The 18,998-nt window shown below is 35.6% G+C and overlaps 1 protein-coding gene across 1 annotated transcript; it reads left to right on the top strand.

The window, feature by feature from the left end:
• Nucleotides 1-11,971: 11,971 nt before the first annotated feature.
• Nucleotides 11,972-18,279, top strand: LOC130727808 (auxin response factor 5-like). The gene is made up of 16 exons (XM_057579057.1): nt 11,972-12,114; nt 12,203-12,365; nt 12,478-12,857; nt 12,993-13,111; nt 13,368-13,466; nt 13,552-13,608; nt 13,696-13,848; nt 13,946-14,030; nt 14,186-14,276; nt 15,141-15,305; nt 15,419-15,541; nt 15,722-15,797; nt 15,963-16,098; nt 16,169-17,187; nt 17,454-17,644; nt 17,903-18,279. The coding sequence occupies exons 3-16, from the start codon at nt 12,752-12,754 to the stop codon at nt 18,033-18,035; spliced, it is 2,553 nt and encodes an 850-aa protein (XP_057435040.1). The 5' UTR covers nt 11,972-12,114; nt 12,203-12,365; nt 12,478-12,751; the 3' UTR covers nt 18,036-18,279.
• Nucleotides 18,280-18,998: the final 719 nt, after the last annotated feature.

Here is an 18,998-nt window from a genome sequence, read left to right as displayed (position 1 = left end):
AACTACAATACTAGCGCCTCAAGAATGAGGTGTCGCAGTAGTCATCCACTAACAAAAGATCGAATGGTTAATGGAGGACCTCAAGAAAGCTCAAATGAAGAGATCTCTACACTCTGTCATTTGCAAGAAAGTCCACCATTGCATTCCTCTAACAGAGAGTGTGCTTCAACTCAACTCGCCAGTGTCTTACCTAAAAAGGCCCCGGATTGATCGAACTAATGATAGAAGCATAGAAATGAAATCAAAAATTCCCGTCATGGAGCAACGAGAGAACAACCATAAAGTCCTCTCAGTAGTTGGGAGTGTTCAAATAATTCACAAGGTAAATATCTAAATAAAGGGTTAAACATGTATGTGGTCCCTATGCTTTGACAAAATACTAGTTTTGGCCCCTAAAATTTTTAAATCTTAAATAAATAATTTTTTATAATAATCATATCAGTATAAATAAACGTGTGTCCTCTCCCTATCACAATTTAAGTTCCGCCCCTTAACCAATGCCTTGTGCTACTATGCTGTCTTGAGCCCACATGTCATTTGCACCGCAAGTTAATTAATGATCATAAATGCATTTTTATCTTGTAAAGTGTAAACTATGGAGTATTAAGCCGTAACCAAGTTTTGATCAAATGAAATTAATCAATGTAAAAAAACAAAATATCTGAATTGGAATTGAGACACATCTGAAGTGTATGGTCCCTGAATTGCTACTCTTGAACCAAAGTTGGATGCAATGAATTTGTTTCACACGTCTTGAATTAGTAGTGTATGATATTCTTCACTTGTGTGAGTCGTTTTTGTAAATTAAAGCCTTCTCTCAGTGACATACCATCTAGCTTTTTGAAGTTGTACAATAAAAGTCAGTCCACAGCAAAGTTCTCTCAAACTTTTGGTTCTTAGTTGAAGATATTCTCTTCATCTAAATTGCATATATAATTACTATTGAATGATGAGAAGTCGACACGTTGATTAAGAAGCAAAGGCTTAAAATTGAAATAAAAAAAGGAAAAATGGACTGGTGTGAAGCAAACAAGTTAACAACCACATTACAAGTGTATTTATACTATCAACCGGATCATTGATCAAACACAATTGTCCAAATTAAGAACCCTTTTTCCATAGGGTGTTATTTTCAATCACCAACACACCAACCAGATGTTTGCTTAGAATGGAACATGATCACTCTTATTATTCATCTTATCCAGCCGTACATTTGTCAGTAATCGGAACGAAGACCCACTTAGGGTGGTTTAATTTGTCCCCAGTGTCTATTACGAAGTTTCCCATTTCACTTCATGATGATATTTTGACTTGCATTCTTTGTCTTTTATAATCATTATTAGGAGTATTAATTAATTAGAATTGCAAACAATGCGATTAGAGGAACTAAACATCAAATAAAGGCCCGAAATTATTCCAAGACATCAATCAACATCATATTGATCACAGCCTAATCAAAACATAATAATGACTTTAATTTAATTATAATCATTTGATTTACGGGTTGAATTATATATATAAATATATATATGCATATATATATATATAGAAGAAGCCATTTAATTACAACTCCAGCTAGAATTTGTATCCTTTAATATCTTAGCAAGATAACATATTAACGTACGTCTAGCTATGTCGCTCCTTTACCAAAAAGGAAACAATTGTGTTCATATTTTACATCTCAATCTGCCTATACTGCATGTTGCAACAACACAATTTGCCATTTCCATGACATACAGTATTCAATCGACCTGCTCAAGGTATTTCCATGGCAAGTTGGCAACCTACCCATCTTTCACCACATGCATGGTCAGCCTCTCCTTATCATACCTTGTGCCTTTTAATGTTAGTATGGCTTATCTAAAAAAAACTATTTGCACAATTCAAAAGCACGAAGTATATGACCAAGTTAGATAAGGGTCCATGCTATGGAAGATATGAACCTCACCACCCTCACCCTCATATAGCTTAGGTCTTAGGATATCATATTTTATAGGGATGAAAAAAATAGAAATGTAGGGGCCAAAAAAAATATCATATTTTATAGGCCTAAAATAATATTTAAGCCTAATGAAAGTCATTTTAATAATTGTTATAAGTTATATGCGTTTGATCTTTTTGGTGTGTGGGAATTTTCAACCTTTGCTTTGTTTGTACGAAAGCATTGTTAATGAAATAGCCATATATACACACACTAATATGCGGACCCATGCCCACATATATACACACCTTTACTTGACCTCACTGTCATACTTTATATGATTCCAAAGCTATTGATTTGATCATACTTTTCTTCTTTCAACCTTATTCCGATGTATATGTTAGAAATCCTAAGTTAGAAGTTAGAACCACACACCACAAAATCTTAGGGCTTAGGCTAAAAGCAATGGGTATGTGTGTTCTTTATTATATATACACTTGTAGACTTGCTAATTTAGGCAATGTGAGATTTCTTTAAGTCAACCACTTGTTATCTCTATTACTCCCCCTCAAGTGAGACTCTATTTTTTTTTTTTTTTTTGCCTTTGCCTAGTACTCCGAACATCAGTGGTCGTCGGACTTGTGCTCCTTTGTCTGAGTCTGCCTTTCGACTTTCTTTGTCTGGGCTAGTACTCCAACGGGAACATCGGAGTTCCTTGGACTTGTGCTCCTTCGTCTGAGTTAGAGGTCTTGGCTTGCTTTATCTTGGGCTTGAGCTCAGCGGAACGGTCATTAGGTGTTAGACTTCTGCTCTTAAGTCTCAGAGGCCTTGTACTGTATATCATTTTTTTCTTTCTTTTTTTTTTCCTTTTTTTTTGTATTTTGTATTTTTATTTTTATTTTTGTATTTTTTTTAAGCGGAAGTCATGGCTTGGATCAGACTAGCTCTGATACCATGTTAGAAATCCTAAGTTAGAACCACACACCACAAAATCTTAGGCTTAAGGCAATGGCTGTGTGTGCTCTTTATTATATATACACTTGTAAACTTGCTAATCTAGGCAATGTGAGACTTCTTTAAGTCAACCACTTGTTATCTTTATTAGTATATCCGGGTTCGATTTAGAATTACTACTAATACTACACACAAAACTCTACTATATATTTTTTTGTTTTCATCCTCCACTTTCTTGCTTATTTGTCAAGCCATGCATGCTCAATTTATAGCATGTATACTTTCTACTTTTTCAGAATCAATTCCAAAATAAAAATTAATCATAGAAGCACATTTGTTATAGTTAATTTTGACATTAAAATCATTAATAAAATAATTTCATAATATGCACTTACTACATCACATGTATAGACGAGTCAAGAGTAGAACTTTAATATATATATATACCTTGAGAGATTAGTATTAGACACTTTCGTTTACACAATAATTTATTTATTCATTGGACAAAGCTTATATTTAATATAGGGTTAAATAATTTTTTATCCTGTTAAATAGTGAAGTATTGAGTTTAGTTTCTAATTTTTTGTTGTTGAAATATATCCGTCCATTATGAAAGTACACAAGTTCTAGTTCCTTTGCCCAATTTTTTTGATGATTTGTATCACTCACATCACATTTTAAATCACTTGGTATTTTTTTCCTATGTGAAAAATTTATGATTTCTTATGTGTACAATTTTTTCTTCTTCTATACCTACATGGATTATAGAGGACCAAACCAGAAAAACATTAATTTTCTCCTCCACCCAAACTCCATCTTTCAATTTCTTCTTCTTCCTCTCGAATCACTGCCATGAACAATATTATGAAGCAAAGTAAGCCAGAGCTAAGATTATAATTAAGAACAAATAATCTAAACCCAAATCTAAGAATAAATCTAAAAACTCTCGACGATTCCTTTATCATTTTTTTATCTTGACCACCTAGCGGAACTTTCATTATTGATGAACACATATCGGTAACCATAGGTAAAGGTTCATAAACGGAGCCAAATCAACTTTAATCGCAATAACTGAACTATATATAATAACCAACAATCAAGTTAATCAAATACCAAAAACTGAAAAACAAATGTCTCAATGGATCATTTGAGTTTTCGATTGCCATGCCTAAAACCAAACAATCGATAACAAATTACTAAACTAACCTTCTGTCAACATGTCTTTAGGGGTGCATTAAGACTTTGAAGTCGCTCAGACAGATTGGACCACAATTCTAATAACTTGGATTTATGTTGAGCCGGTTGGTTAAAAGAGGGAAAGTTCTGCACTTAGGCGTCATGGTCAGCCAATTAGATAGTCATTAGTTGTGTAGGTATTTTAAATTTACAATAAAGAAGATAGATTGGATTGTTATTTGGGCCGACTAAACCTGTTGTGAATGAAACTTTCCATATTGTGTATACACAAATCATCATTAATATTAGAATAACGATAATTTTATTCACGTTTGGCCATGGATAATAGGAAAATAAACAATTGTGTTAGACGTGAAAATTGCCCCTGAACTTTGAGCGGGATTGAATTTTCATCCATCGCCGGAAAATCTTCCTATGGACGCCCTTAAACTTACGTTTTTTGTTTGGTAATCGTCCTTTCCGCTGATTTAGCTCCGGTCGTCGTGGTCAGGTGTCACTTTGGGCCTATGCGGACATGCCACATCATTTCATTAAATGACGTGTAATTTTTTTTAAGAAAAATAAAAACTAAATAATTTAATTTTAATTAAGTCCCCAAAATCTTAACTAATTTAATTTCTAGCCCTAAAACTAATAATCGACACTAACCTAACTTCTACCCCTTCCTCCTTCAGATCAAAACCCCCAATTTGAAGAAACCCATAAATTAGGGTTCTTCATCATCTTCTTCTCATTTCTTCCTTTCTTCTCCATTGAATCCATCATCTCTTCTCCCTCAATTTCTTCTTCCATTCTTCTCTCTTCATTCACTTGATTTCTTATGGTAGCAGACAATTCCCCTTACAACTCAATGTTTTCCCCATTATCCAAATCTAAAATTGCCATGGTCCTCTCGCGACGGGGTGTTGAGCGGGCACAAGCTGGCGGTTTTGTGTCTTGCGACGGTGGGGAGTTTGGTGTTCAGCGGTTCTGCTAACAAGGCAATCTGCGTGTGGAAGAGGTCGGTGTTGAGCAACGAGCGCACGTGCATTACGGTGCTGTCGGGGCACAACGGGCCGGTAAAGTGTCTGGCGGCGGAGAAGGATCCAGAGACGATGTGTAATGAGCGGCGGTGGATATTGTACAACGGTTTGGACAAGTCGGTGAAGGTGTGGAGGGTATTAGAGAGTTTGCCACTTGGGCAGCAACAGAGCAGCCACCAGCCACGGCTTAGAGTTGAGTTCCCCTAGAGTTTCTTCGTTGCGGAAAATGGGGTCACGAAGATTATAACACTAACACACACAGGGGTTCGTGCTTTCGGTTGCTTCGTTTTCCTTCCAATTGTACATACTGCAGTACATGGGACAACAAGACAAGACAATATAAACTGCTGCTTCCTGAAATGTTCGAATTGCTGCAAGTGTTCCTAACATGTGCACCATGAGAAGGTAGTGTTCATCTGCTCCAACATGGTTGAACAGGAAAGAAATCGAACCAGAAGAAGAGAGAATAAGAAATCGAGTGAATGAAGATAGAAGAAGTAATCGAAGGAGAGGAAAGGATGAATTCGATGGAAGGGAAAGAATGGAAGAAGAAATTGAGGGAGAAGATATGATGAATTCGATGGATAAGAAAGGAAGAGGGAGGAGAAGAAGAAGAAGAAGATGAAGAACCCTAATTTATGGGTTTCTTCAAACTGGGGGTTTTGATATGAAGGAGGAAGGGGTAGAAGTTAGGTTAGTGTTGATTATTAGTTTTAGGGTTAGAAATTAAATTAGCTGAGATTTTGGGGACTTAATTAAAATTAAATTATTAAGTTATTTTATATAAAAACAATACAAGTCATTTAATGAAATGATGTGGCCTGTCCATATAGGCCCAAAGTCATAGTGACACTTGGCAGCGGCGGTCAGAGCTAAATCGGCGGCAAAAACGGTTTCCAAACAAAAAACGTAAGTTCGAGGGCATCCATATGAAGATTTTCCAGCAAGGGATTAAAATCAAATCTCACACAAAGTTTATAAACGATTTTCACGTTTAACTCTAAACAATTTAAGTGTCCTATAAAATAATTTACCGAAGTACTATTGACTAGGTACGACTATATTAGATACTATTACGATGTTTTTATAGCTTGCTCACAAGAGGGTGTATTTCTGCAACATTGTAGGGAGAAATTTATGTATTGTTTTTAGCTTTATTGCTTTCTTTTCTATCTATGTATTGGATTGAAGTACCTCTTATATTTTGCTTCAATATAATTTTTTACTTATAAAAAAAAACTACGAGGTTGAAGAAAAGTAACCGGCAACATTATTCATCATTAACGGTGTTTGACTTTGGCTCTCCATTAACCTTTATAAGAATTTTTTTTTGAAAAGCATTAAACTTTTAAGTGTTTCAAAGCGCATTAATTGTTGCAAATGAGATTCCTTTTGCTAAGGAAAACAAATTGGCCACTCTCTAAATTCAAAGCGCATCTTTTGTAATAAAAATATAAGGAGAAAAATAATAGATTTGATTAATGATGTACTGAAAAATAAGATAAAAACAGAAAGAGAAAACACGTGTAATTGAGAAATAACAGGAATCAAAACTCTTTTTATAATGACAAATCACCATCATCAATTAGAGTAGATTTTTAGTCTCTCTTTAAAAAAAAAAAGACGAAACCGCTTTATCCATTGATTGTAATAGATCAGATTGCATGCATCGCCACAAAACAAATGAAACGACAAAATAAGAAAAGACATATGTACCATATGATTTTAGACCTCAAAAGTCAAAACAAACAAGTGAATGTGCAAATCATCATCATAGCCATTCTTTAATACTTAACTTGGGATTTTAACCCTTTCGGCCGTGGATGCTCATGACTGGCTAATTTTTCACTTAAAGGTTAAAGCATTTAGCACATGGAAAGATATATAATGAAAAAAGGAATGAAAATATTAAAAAGTTACACTACAAATAGTAAGAAGTGATAGTTATTTCAACCCAAGAGTTTGATGAGTAAAGTATGGGTGAAGAGTAGGGTGGGCAATATTTTTTTTTCTCTTTTAGATCACGAAAAATGTTACTTACACACCTCAAAAAAAGTGGAAGAGGTGGAATGAGAAGAGAGATAGGAAGAAAAAAAAGTAAGAGAGAGAAAGTATGAAATGTAATAGATGATAAGAGGGGAGAAATAGAAACAAAAATAGGTGGAAATGAAGTGTTTAAAATATGAGGTGTGTATATATCATTGTTGTTAGAACACCGGTGGAACAAGCGTTAAACATTGTCAAACGTAAGATTAATTGTAAGACGAATATATTTTAAATGAATATGCTCGAACAAGTGGTAAAATATTATCTTTGTCAATATATCTTACCACACTCATCTCACCCCTAGGTCGTTGTGACTCTACCCACAACCAACTCCAATTTCGAGGACCTTGTCTTTGGCAACATTTGGTGATGACGATGCCAATATGAACCTCCCTATGTCGAATCTACCATTCGATTTTTCCAGAAAACCACTAAAGCTTCAAACTTTAAGGTTTCATGGGGCTTTGTATGCTAGATTTCATGTTGGAGAAGATGAAGACGGAGTTGGAGCTTGTGGCGGCGGACGATTGATGGAGAAACTGGGACAATATTTTATATTTTTTGCTTTCTACAACAACACGCTTGAGTTGGATAGCCAAATGAAACAGTCCTCATCCACTTTAAGTTGATTCCTTTTTACTGACCAAAGGACCACACATTCCCAAACCAGAAAGGTGAACAACCACGACAACCACCTTCTTCACCATCAACATATCAAACAAAGGTTACCCTTCATCTACAAAAATCTCAATTTGTAACCCTATGCCCAACCCTTGTACAATACTGTGGCAAGCTCAACATCGTCGTGTCATGTCCACTGATGTTGTTCCTTCGTCTCGTCATGTGTTTTCTCCCTCAATCTCGTTCACCCTTAGTATATGTCCTTGTGAACCGAATCGTCTATCCTTCCTCCCCCCTTCTCATAAAGGAGATCGATTGAGTTCAGAGTTGAGGATTCCTGTTTCGGTGGCTGGGACTTGCGGACAAAGATGATTGGATGGTAGCCAGAGGTTTCAGATTGCAACTGTATGTGGCTGCTAGCTGGGTTTCGCGGTATGAGGAGAAAGTTGGGGAATGAGTCGAATCAAGTAAGGTGGCTCTCTATGAATGGCAAGGGGAAAGGGTTGGTTGCTAGGTTTTTTTTTGGAAGGCGATGACGGGGAGAAAGAACCGATGGCAATACATAGGGTTTGGACTTGGGAGAAGGGGGATTAGTGAAACCATCCTTGGTCCCCCGATGGTCCATTTTCAAAAGAATTCACCTTAATCTCCACCGTAAAGTATGACATAATAGTATTGTATTTTATAAGTTGTAAATTTGAATCTTACCTGTCTCTAGGGTGAAGTCCGATATCATAAGTACTTTTTAAGTTTGACAATTTTCCCATTAGATTGAGACACCACATCGATCACAAAAAAATAGTGATATAGTTATTTGCAATAGCTCCATAATTTATGTCAAATATTTTCATGGAACTCAATATTTTCAAAATTCTACTTTTCTAATCCACATTAAACTCACGTAATAAATTATAATTTCCCCGTCAATACCTTGAAATACTTGAAATCACGTTTACATTGAGTAAAATGCAAAAATGAAACATGCCCATAGTATTGTTGAGAAATTAATTATATACTAGTAAATGGATATTACACCGATTGGCATATGTTTGAGTGGCTTTCATAGCACTGTACGAATATGGAAACGTGGTGATGATCGTGCACATGCAGAAAGTGGCCGAGAATCACAGTGCGTTTGGTTATAATGAGCTTAATTCTGTGTTTGTTTTGGCAATAAGTTGAGTGGAGATCGAGGCTGTAGTCACGCCCATTTCTAGTTTCAGTAGCCTAGCCTTGTCCACCTGCAAATCAACCACATTGCACAGCGCACGTTTCCAAGCTTCACATGTGACTCCTTTCAAATTGTCTGTGTCCCATGTACACATGCACTGCATTAACTAACATTCGCTTTACTCTTATGCAAACTTATTCTGCCAATTTAGTGGTTTTCCATTTTTGTCCTCTCATCTGTAACTATTTAAAAACAGTCATTAGTACATAAAAACTGTCAAAAAATATGTTAACAACAGTTTAAACCGTAAAAAAATGGATGGAGCATTAAAATTAATAATTCACTATTTTAGAGGACTAAAAACACATTTATATAAAAGATGCTTTCCATAAGTTGCAAGTTGAGACAAGGACCATACGCCAACTCACAAAATCAGTGCAAAAAGCTGCGATTCCATAACTAAAAGCACAAAAGCAACGTTAGGATTTCTTTCACCTTTGGCTTTACCTCCGGCACTGTGACAAATACAACGTACGTGCCATCAATTCTTTGGTACCAGTGTTCTCATAGAACATTGGATTCCACAGCAAAATACCATAAAATCACTATATTTTTTAATTTTTTAATAAACATCTCTTAAATCATTTTTGATACACAATGCAGATAATCTTTTTATACTCCCTCCGATCCTATTTATAAGCAACAAAAAAAAAATTCACATAGTTTAAGAAATGTAGTTAAACTAGATAAAATGCATTAAATATATCTTGAATCAAATTAAACTTCCAAAATTACACTTTGTTATTAGTGTTGGAAAGCGGGAAAGAGAGAGAATAATTAAAGAGACACATTTTACAAGTTAGAATTAATAAGTGCATCATTGAAAAAAAAATAATTAATATAGCTCAAACTTTCATTTGGTTCTGATCAAGATTTTTCTTCTCTTTCATACTTATAAATATGACCGGAGGGAGTATCTTTTATGATTTTTTTAGAAAACATCATATTAATTACACGAGTGCTATGGAAACATTTTATAATTTTTTCAAAAAACATTCTATTGTAACAAAAAAATAACATCGTACTTTGTTTGGGGTCACAATTGCATTCCATTTTGGTTTCTAGTTATTATGGGTATCTGGGCTAACAATTTTAGGGGTTAGCAAAATTTCTAGCCATCAACAAAGTGGGGCCTTTTATTGACAAAAAAAAAATGGCGCCAATTATCTTGTTGTGGATCCGATTGAAGTTTGGTCCATGCACCCAATTGAAGATAAATCCAAATCACCAACGAAGGTAGAACCAAGCATGGACTTGAGTCCATGAATCAATAGTCTCTTTTTAGCCCAACAAAGCACCATAGTTCATTGGCTGCTGCTTTTGCTACCATCCATTTTTATAACCCCACTATTCCCTTCTGAAAAAACTCCAAATGTACATGTATGGTCTTTTTTTTACAAGAGGAAAACCAATGTACATGTAAGTTTGATGAGCCTTCATAAATTTTTGAAAAAAAAGGCTTCATAAATTAATTTCTTGAATGCAAAAATTTCATTTCATAATTATTTATAGCAAATTACATTCAGAAAGTTAGGACATGTAATGTAATTTTAAAATTACATTACTTCTTCAAAAATAGATGAGAGATCACCCAACGTTTATATTAATTACACAAGGTTGTTCTAACTTAAATAGATGTCTTAGGTACAAATTATTGTGAATAAAAATGCATTACGTACTTAGTAGAAAGAGTTTTGTTGCCTATCTAAGTCATGTCCGGTTTGGACAAGATTGACTTAATTAAAAATGCTTGTGGTTTAAAAGAATTTATAAAAGAATAATAGTTCGTATTTTAGAAAATCTTAATTAGAGAAAATGGTGAGAAAAGATATGTGGACAAGAAAATGGTGAGAAAAGATATGCATGTGGACGATGGGAAATTTTTTTCCCTAGTTACCAAAATGACGATCCAAGGATTTAGACAATAGTTTTTAACGGTGAAACTCAGAGGTAATAAGGTGTGAGCAGTCGTCAAGTGTTGTTGGACAACCCTTTTGGTATCAAACTAAGCATCTTTGACAACCATGCATTACTCGATTCAGCCATGGTGTCATGACGACTTTTGTAGTTTAGAGTTTGTTGCGTGTTTTTCATTTTTTTTATTCTTTAGTAACATTGGATAAATAGCAAACCATGCTAGTAGATGACACAACATATTTATCCAAAACCTTAAGGAAACATATGGACATTTAACTCATATATTGTCCAACACTTTTTATCATGACCCTCACTGTTGTGGTATGAGAGGAGTCATACATATATTTTAAAAAAATCAGACAAAGAGAAAATCGAACAAGTAAAATACCCCATCTTTAACTCAAAGCTTTAAAACAATATATGTGTGCGTTATTTCACTTATCACCTATATACTGTCAACTTTTTTTTCTTCCAATTTGACACTTATGATTTTATTCATTTGTTTTTATTTCGTAGTCACATTTGATAATTCTCAACAATCTCTCATTGAGTGTAAGTTATCACCAAATTACTAATGTCTCATTAAATGTAAGTTATTACCAATCTCTCATTAAGTGTGAGTTTGGTTGGCGGTAAATGAAGGTGGTACGATTGCTCTAATACCTCTATTGCGTCAACAACGCCCTTACTTTTGTGAGTTACACACAATATTAGACAAAGACTTAATGTACCCAAAGCATTATGTTACACACAATATTAGACAAAATCACACCATTAAAAAACTTCACATTTTTTACCCAAAGCATTATGTGTGTATGAAATTTTTCATATTTTTCATCCGATATGAAAATTCTTTATTTAATTTTTATATTTTACCTTGCTTAATTCTTAACAGTTCCATTATTTTTTATTTGTGTGACTTTTCCTACCTTTCTCCTTTTATATTTTCCACACACAAAACAAGAAAATACTAGTAGAAAACAAAATTACCAGGTGATGCAATGTTAATGTAGGCAATCGAAGACAGGAGAAGCAGTCAAAGCCAAAGCATAAACACACGTCTCAGTGCAGAACAACCCTGTGAACCCCCCTAATCCCCACGACAAGTTGGAGACATTTATTGGTCACATTCTGAGCTTTTCCCTCATGCGAATGACATATCTATCTCAATAGTACTGTTCATCTGATAGTGTGCCTTGCTTAGTGTACTGTTTTCTCATTCTTCCACTCAACCCCTCTGCTTTTTCTGATACAAATGTTGATTAAAGCTGCAAATGCTTCTACCTTGTGCAGAAAGTGCTTGGAGCTTTTACCCTGCTTCCCTGTTTCAAGCAAACAGAATGAAGAGAGAGAAGACGAGATTTTGGTCCTGGTGCTTAATGCTCAGGCTCGAGAAATCTGTATCAGAACAAGGAATCTGTATCAGCATCGGTATCATGAGTGCTTTCATTGAAGGGTCGGTTTCTTTTCATATAAAAAATATACATACATTTTTACTCAACTCAATAAAACAGAGGATGCTCTGCTTTTAACTCATGGGTTTTAACTTGCTTGCTTGTTGTGTTCAGCTTCTACCCTTTTTGCAGATTTTGTTCTGAAAAGTTCTGCTTTATAGCTTGCTTGGATTCTTTGTATTCTCCGACAACAAATGAGATTCTCTTATTAAGATGGACCCATGTGGTAGTACTTGTTTTCTTTTCTTTTGGACCTCTCCAAGGACAAGAGAATGGGATAGATGAGAGAATTGGCCTGATGCAGCAGGGCCTGCATGATGATGGTAATGCTGATGCTGAGCAGAATACGGATGTTTTGAATTGTTTGGTCCAATAGCATAGGAAGAGTATGGTTTCAGTTGAAGTAAAAACCAAACCTCTAGGAGAAGGAAGAGGTCATAATGTTGGAGGTGGGAGTGTAGCTGCTGAGATGAATCTGCTGAAGGAACATTGTGGTATGTTGAATATATCAACATTGTTTCATTATTGTTGTTGTCACTTTCAAGTTTGATTGAGCTAAACAAGCTCAAAACTTGAAAGGGAAAGATTTTGCTGTTAGTAATAGGCTTGTTTTTTCCTGCTAATTTCAGGTTCAAGGTTCCCAAAGGGTATAAATCCAGAGTTATGGCATGCTTGCGCAGGCCCTCTTGTATCCTTGCCTCAGTTAGGAAGTCTTGCTTATTACTTTCCTCAGGGACATATTGAGCAGGTGAAGTGAATCTCTTTGTTTTCAAATTTTCATGTCTTAACATTACTTTAGTGCTGTTAGGCTGCACAATCTTTTGAGTAATGGATTGTAAAAAACCAATGACATTTTTTTAATATAAATTGACTGATTGCTGTTTGTGTGAACCATGTGTACTTTTCAATATAGTTAAGAGATGGTTACCTAGTTTGGGTTGTTTCCACTTGGAACAAGATTATTGATTGACTTAAGGATTTGTTCCTATTTTCTTAATAAACAGGTAGCTGCTTCTACTCTAGGGATAGTAACCTCACAGATTCCAAACTACACCAATCTTCCATCTCAGTTGCTGTGCCAAGTCCAAAATGTCACACTTCATGTGAGTGAGTTTTATGGCTCAGTTACAAGGAGTATCGTTAGAACGCTTACTAATTTTCATACCATATTTATATCTCTTATGATAGGCAGACAAAGAAACCGACGAAGTCTTTGCTCAAATGAGTCTTCAACCACTGGATTCTGTAAGCTTACTAATCATTTTGTTTCTGAACAGTAAAATCCCAAAATGATTAGATGATTTCTCTTCTGATTTTAAACTTATGTGTTAGGAAAAAGATGTATTTCCTACATGTGATTTTGGGATAAAGCTCAGCAAGCATCCCACTGAGTTTTTCTGCAAAATTTTAACTGCTAGTGACACAAGCACACATGGTGGGTTCTCGGTACCACGCAGAGCAGCAGAAAAGCTCTTTCCTCCATTGGTATGGCCTTAACACCAGCTGATTGAAAATCTCATTTTGCCCTTGTCTTAGGAAAATGTTGTTTCCTAAATTGATTCCCAATACACATTCATTTCAGGACTACACAGCTCAACCACCAACCCAGGAACTTGTTGTTCGAGATTTGCATGATAATACATGGACATTCCGACATATATACCGCGGTGAGGATGCTTTTGGTGTTCAAGTGTCTTGATCTAGTACTTAGTAGTATAAAGCAGGAATATATTGTTATTGACATTAAGGGGCAGGACAACAAGCTTCATTTTTTTTTCCTGCATACTCTCACCTATGCTTTCTTTGCATTGTTTTTATGTAGGTCAGCCGAAGAGACACCTTCTCACAACTGGTTGGAGTTCGTTTGTGGGCTTAAAGAGGCTTAGAGCAGGCGACTCTGTCCTTTTTATCCGGTAACTTGTACTGCTACCTAAATGTGCTAAAGATTTGCGTCCTTGCATGTGCTATAGATTATTTATCAAGTAGATGCAACTTGCTAGCAAAATCATTATGGTAAAATTAGTAATTAGGTTGTGCAAAAGGAAGTCTGCAAATATTCTAGTTCTTGTTGTTAGAAAACTGGTTGTGATAATCCTGGATAAAGTCAAGAATCGTGAGCGTCCACTTTCCGAACAAATTATTTCGACCCTATAATTGCCTGGGTTCACGAAATCTTTGTTGGGATAATACTTGACAATCAATCTGTTTCTTGGCACAAGAGAACAGATAAAGAAAGTAGAGATGTTCTGTTTTTCGAATTTCTGTTTCTGTATTCTGTTTCTGTTTTTCTGTCTAAAATTCCTTAGGCTGCAAGTAACCTTATATAAGAGGTTGTGTTTGCACGAATGATCACAACAGTTCGAAAATAAGTCACAATTTTTCAAACAATTTCAAACTAGGGTCACAAACGTTCAGAAAAAATATCGAACGGGGTCACAAACGTTCACAAACCCCGCCCCTTGGACCCCGGTTCGTATTCGCGGTCAATTATGCGTTGGCTCACCGAGCGTGCACTCCGCACTAACCTGACTCGATTCCGAGCCTAACGCGTAATTGCATCAGCCTATAATAGATCACATTACTACTAAAATACATTGATGATTCTAAAATCACCAACACTTGTTTCTAGTATTATCTATTTTCCTTGGTGCCTTACCAATACAATATATAAATCATGTAAATTTATGTTGATAACTCATACCTTTCGGCTATGACTTGTGAGCGTTGTTACACAACTTTGTTTATACTGAAGAAAATGACATGTCAATTGCTACTAGGGATGAGAAATCGCAGTTGCTAGTTGGTATTAGGCGTGCTAATCGCCAACAGACATCACTGCCATCATCAGTCCTTTCTGCCGATAGTATGCAAATTGGTGTGCTTGCTGCTGCAGCTCATGCTGCTGCTAATCGAAGCCCATTCACCATTTTCTACAATCCAAGGTATGTTTAAATTGTTCTTGCTCTCATCTGAACCAAATTATATGTTGCTTTACAACAAATACAACTTCTGGGATACTTTCTTGAGTGTAATAAGTTTTTCTACTTATGTGTAGAGCATGCCCTTCAGAATTTGTTATTCCACTGGCTAAATACAGAAAGGCTGTATATGAGACCCAGCTCTCAGTTGGTATGAGATTTGGAATGATGTTTGAGACAGAGGAATCGGGTAAGCGCAGGTAATTTTCTGATTTTGTCTGAATTATGCATCATTTAGCTTCTTTGCTTTTGTTACGTAGAAATCATAGAACTATTAAAATAGAGTATCAAATCTATGCCTGGTTTCTACTATTGATGTGTTTGAAATGGAATCTTTAACATGCAGGAAAATAGTTGACATATGCTTTATCTTTCTGCAGATACATGGGTACAATAGTCGGCATTAGTGACTTGGATCCTTTAAAATGGCCTGGTTCTAAGTGGCAAAATATTCAGGTGGATTAAGTTGCTCCTCAAAATCTTTCTCTTTTACAATAGATTGTTTGATATTTTCTACCGTTTATGATTTCCAGTATTGATCTTAGTGTAGGCAGAATAATTGGTGTGCCTTTCTAACTCTTCACTAGAACATCTAATGTTCTTATAGCTTCTGGTAAACAGGTGGAGTGGGATGAACCAGGGTGTACGGATAAGCAGAAAAGAGTTAGTTCGTGGGACATTGAGACTCCTGAAAGTCTTTTCATCTTTCAATCTTTGGCTTCAAGTCTTAAACGGCCATTGCAATCTGGATTGTTGGGTTAGTTTATTAATTCTATCTTCCTAATCTGTGGATAAGTCTCTTGTGTGACGACTAGTTATGTTTATAGGTGCAGAAAACGGGAGGAACGCTTTAGTAAGAAGACCTTTTATGCCAGTTCCTGAAAATGGAACTGTGGGGCTCTTGAACACCATGCCAAATTTGTACTCTGAACAAATGATCAAAACTCTTATGAAACCTCAACTTGTTAACAATACTGGAAACTGTTTATGGGTCAGACAACAAGAATATGCTGCTATGAGAGGTCCCTTGGAAGAAGTGAGTACTATACCGCCAACAGCTTACCATAAAGTTCATCTTGCAAGTTCAATGAGCACACCACAAGTAAATCTACATTTTCAACCGAAACCAGACCAATCTAATGCCTTGAACTTGCATTCAAAGTTGAAAAGTGATGAACTTGAAAAGTTGCATCCTCCAACCAAAGTGGATAATCCTCTGTCTTCTGGAACAGTTTCTGATAAGTCAAAATCAGAATCTGAGGGGTTAAGTGTTGGTATCTTTGACTTCCCTTCCTTCGAAGGCTGCAACGTCGAGAAAATGGCATTCAATCCTCTTAGCCCCCAAAGCCTTGCAGAACAATTGGCATTCCTTAATCAAAACCAAACACCATCCGCGGTTGATATTCCTCAATCTGATTCTCATATTGTGAATGGTCCACTTCCTCAGCTAGACATGGATGAATGGATGAGGTATTCTTCTGAGAGCAACAATCTGAGTGAAATCTACAGCAGCATCAATATTGATGGTAGTAATAGTGTGAGTGTGGCTGATCCTTCTTTCACTTCAAGTGCTATCTTGGATGAGTGTTTCACATTGAAGGAAAGGAAGTATCAGAACCCGTCAGATTGCATGGTGAGCAACTTAAGTACGAGCCAAGATGTCCAGTCTCAGGTAACATCAGCAAGTCTAGCGGAATCAAATGCCTTTTCCCTACACGAGTTCCAGGACAACTCAGGTGTTGCATCTTCAAGCCATGTTGATTTTGATGAAAGCAGCTTTCTACCGAATAATTCTTCATGGGTGCCAGTAGCTCCAAAGCCTGCACGTCGGCGTACCTATACCAAGGTTTATAGTGGAAATGTCTTTCCAAACTATTATTCGTATGACTGATATCTCAAGCATAACTGCTAGGATATGGCTTAAACTTTTGAGTTAGATTTAAAATAAATCTAAGAAATTAATTATAAATACACATAAAAACTTTATTTTACTCCTCAAAATAACAACATATTGCTTTCACTTTTGAAGAATTAGGATCAAGTTTGAAGCTAAACATGATTTGGCCTCTTTGCACTTTTAATGTACCATGGTTTTGTTTTATGATCTGACAGGTGCAAAAGGCAGGTTCTGTAGGAAGATCAATTGATGTCACCACATTCAAGAACTATGAGGAGCTGATCCACGCAATCGAAAGCATGTTTGGACTGGAGGGTCTGTTGAACGATTCTAGAGGTTCAGAATGGAAATTGGTATATGTGGATTATGAGAATGATGTTCTGCTTGTGGGGGATGATCCTTGGAAGTAAGTTTCAAAATTCTGTTTAGTTATAACGGGTAATACCCGATACTTAACTTTACTAGTAGCTTATTCTGTGTTGGCAAACGTCTTGTTTAGTTTTAAGCATTGTCTTACCGGACCGATCCATTTGAAGTAACAAACAGTAGATCTTAGAACTGTTAAATTTAATTTTAAAAAATTCAGAACATAAAACCACTGTTTTAAGAAATATCATCTTGTGTAGGAGTCACTTGCATATATTCACTCAGGTTTTCTCTGCAGGGAATTTGTAGGTTGCGTTCGGTGCATCAGAATTCTATCACCTGCAGAAGTTCAGCAGATGAGTGAAGAGGGTATGGAGCTTCTAAACAGTGGTGCCTTGCAAGGGATGAATGGTTCAGGTGGCTGTAATTGAGATTATTAAGCCTCCTTTTGTAGAATTCATATAACTAACTGTACTTGAGAATATTAAACCATGGTACTCTAGACATTCTACTTTTCTCAATCTCACAAACCGAAGTCAGTTGTCGTGCGAAATTTAGTTGTTTTGTATAAGGTATGGATATGATAATGACAGATTATAAGATGTTCCCATGAATTAACGGTTACATAATGCCATCATCTTGTTGTAGGATTGGTTATTTTGCACCTCAGATTAGTCAATATCTTTCTGAGATTGATAAAAAAAATTAGGGATTAATTAATGACAGTTGGATTACTTAATTGATCAATAGTTTTTTATGGAGAGGGTGGAAGGAAGTTGTTAAAGATATTGGTTGAAGGATTGAAAAAATGTTACTGAGAATGAAAAAACTTACATCAAATTTGTTATTCCTTATGTCTATTTTGCTAAGTTGTCCGTTAAAACAAGTAGACTTTAGTTCTAAAAATACAGAATATTTATTAAAGACTTAATTGTTAAATTTTAAAAAATTAGACACATGTCATTACATAATTAGAGAACTTGATGGAATGGTCATAAATATTTAGTATAAATTTTGACTTTGACAAATTTTATTACTATTTTTGAAATGCAATTTTATTACTTGCACTAGTACAAATTTTATTACTTTTATTTATAGTTGTTTAAATCATTTTATAAGTCAATATAGAAAATTAAATGAGCTTGACATGTTTATTGATATTGTTAGGTGAGTTGAGATATTCCTTGGATGTCTTTTGTTTGCTTGATGCCCCATCCATGATCTCTCTTTTGTATGATGTCTTAAATGAGCTTATCTCTATTGACATTCGCTCCTGAAATGTCTCCTTCAAGCCGTTTGTTGTGCAAGTAATGTTTAGGCTTATGCAAGTAATGCGGTTTTCTTCGATGTTCTCTCATACTCAATATTTGATTCGGCGGCTTGCTTTACATTTT

Source organism: Lotus japonicus, chromosome 1, assembly GCF_012489685.1.
Source record: "Lotus japonicus ecotype B-129 chromosome 1, LjGifu_v1.2".
Classification (NCBI taxonomy): domain Eukaryota; kingdom Viridiplantae; phylum Streptophyta; class Magnoliopsida; order Fabales; family Fabaceae; genus Lotus; species Lotus japonicus.
This window is presented reverse-complemented; position numbering and strand designations above follow the sequence as displayed.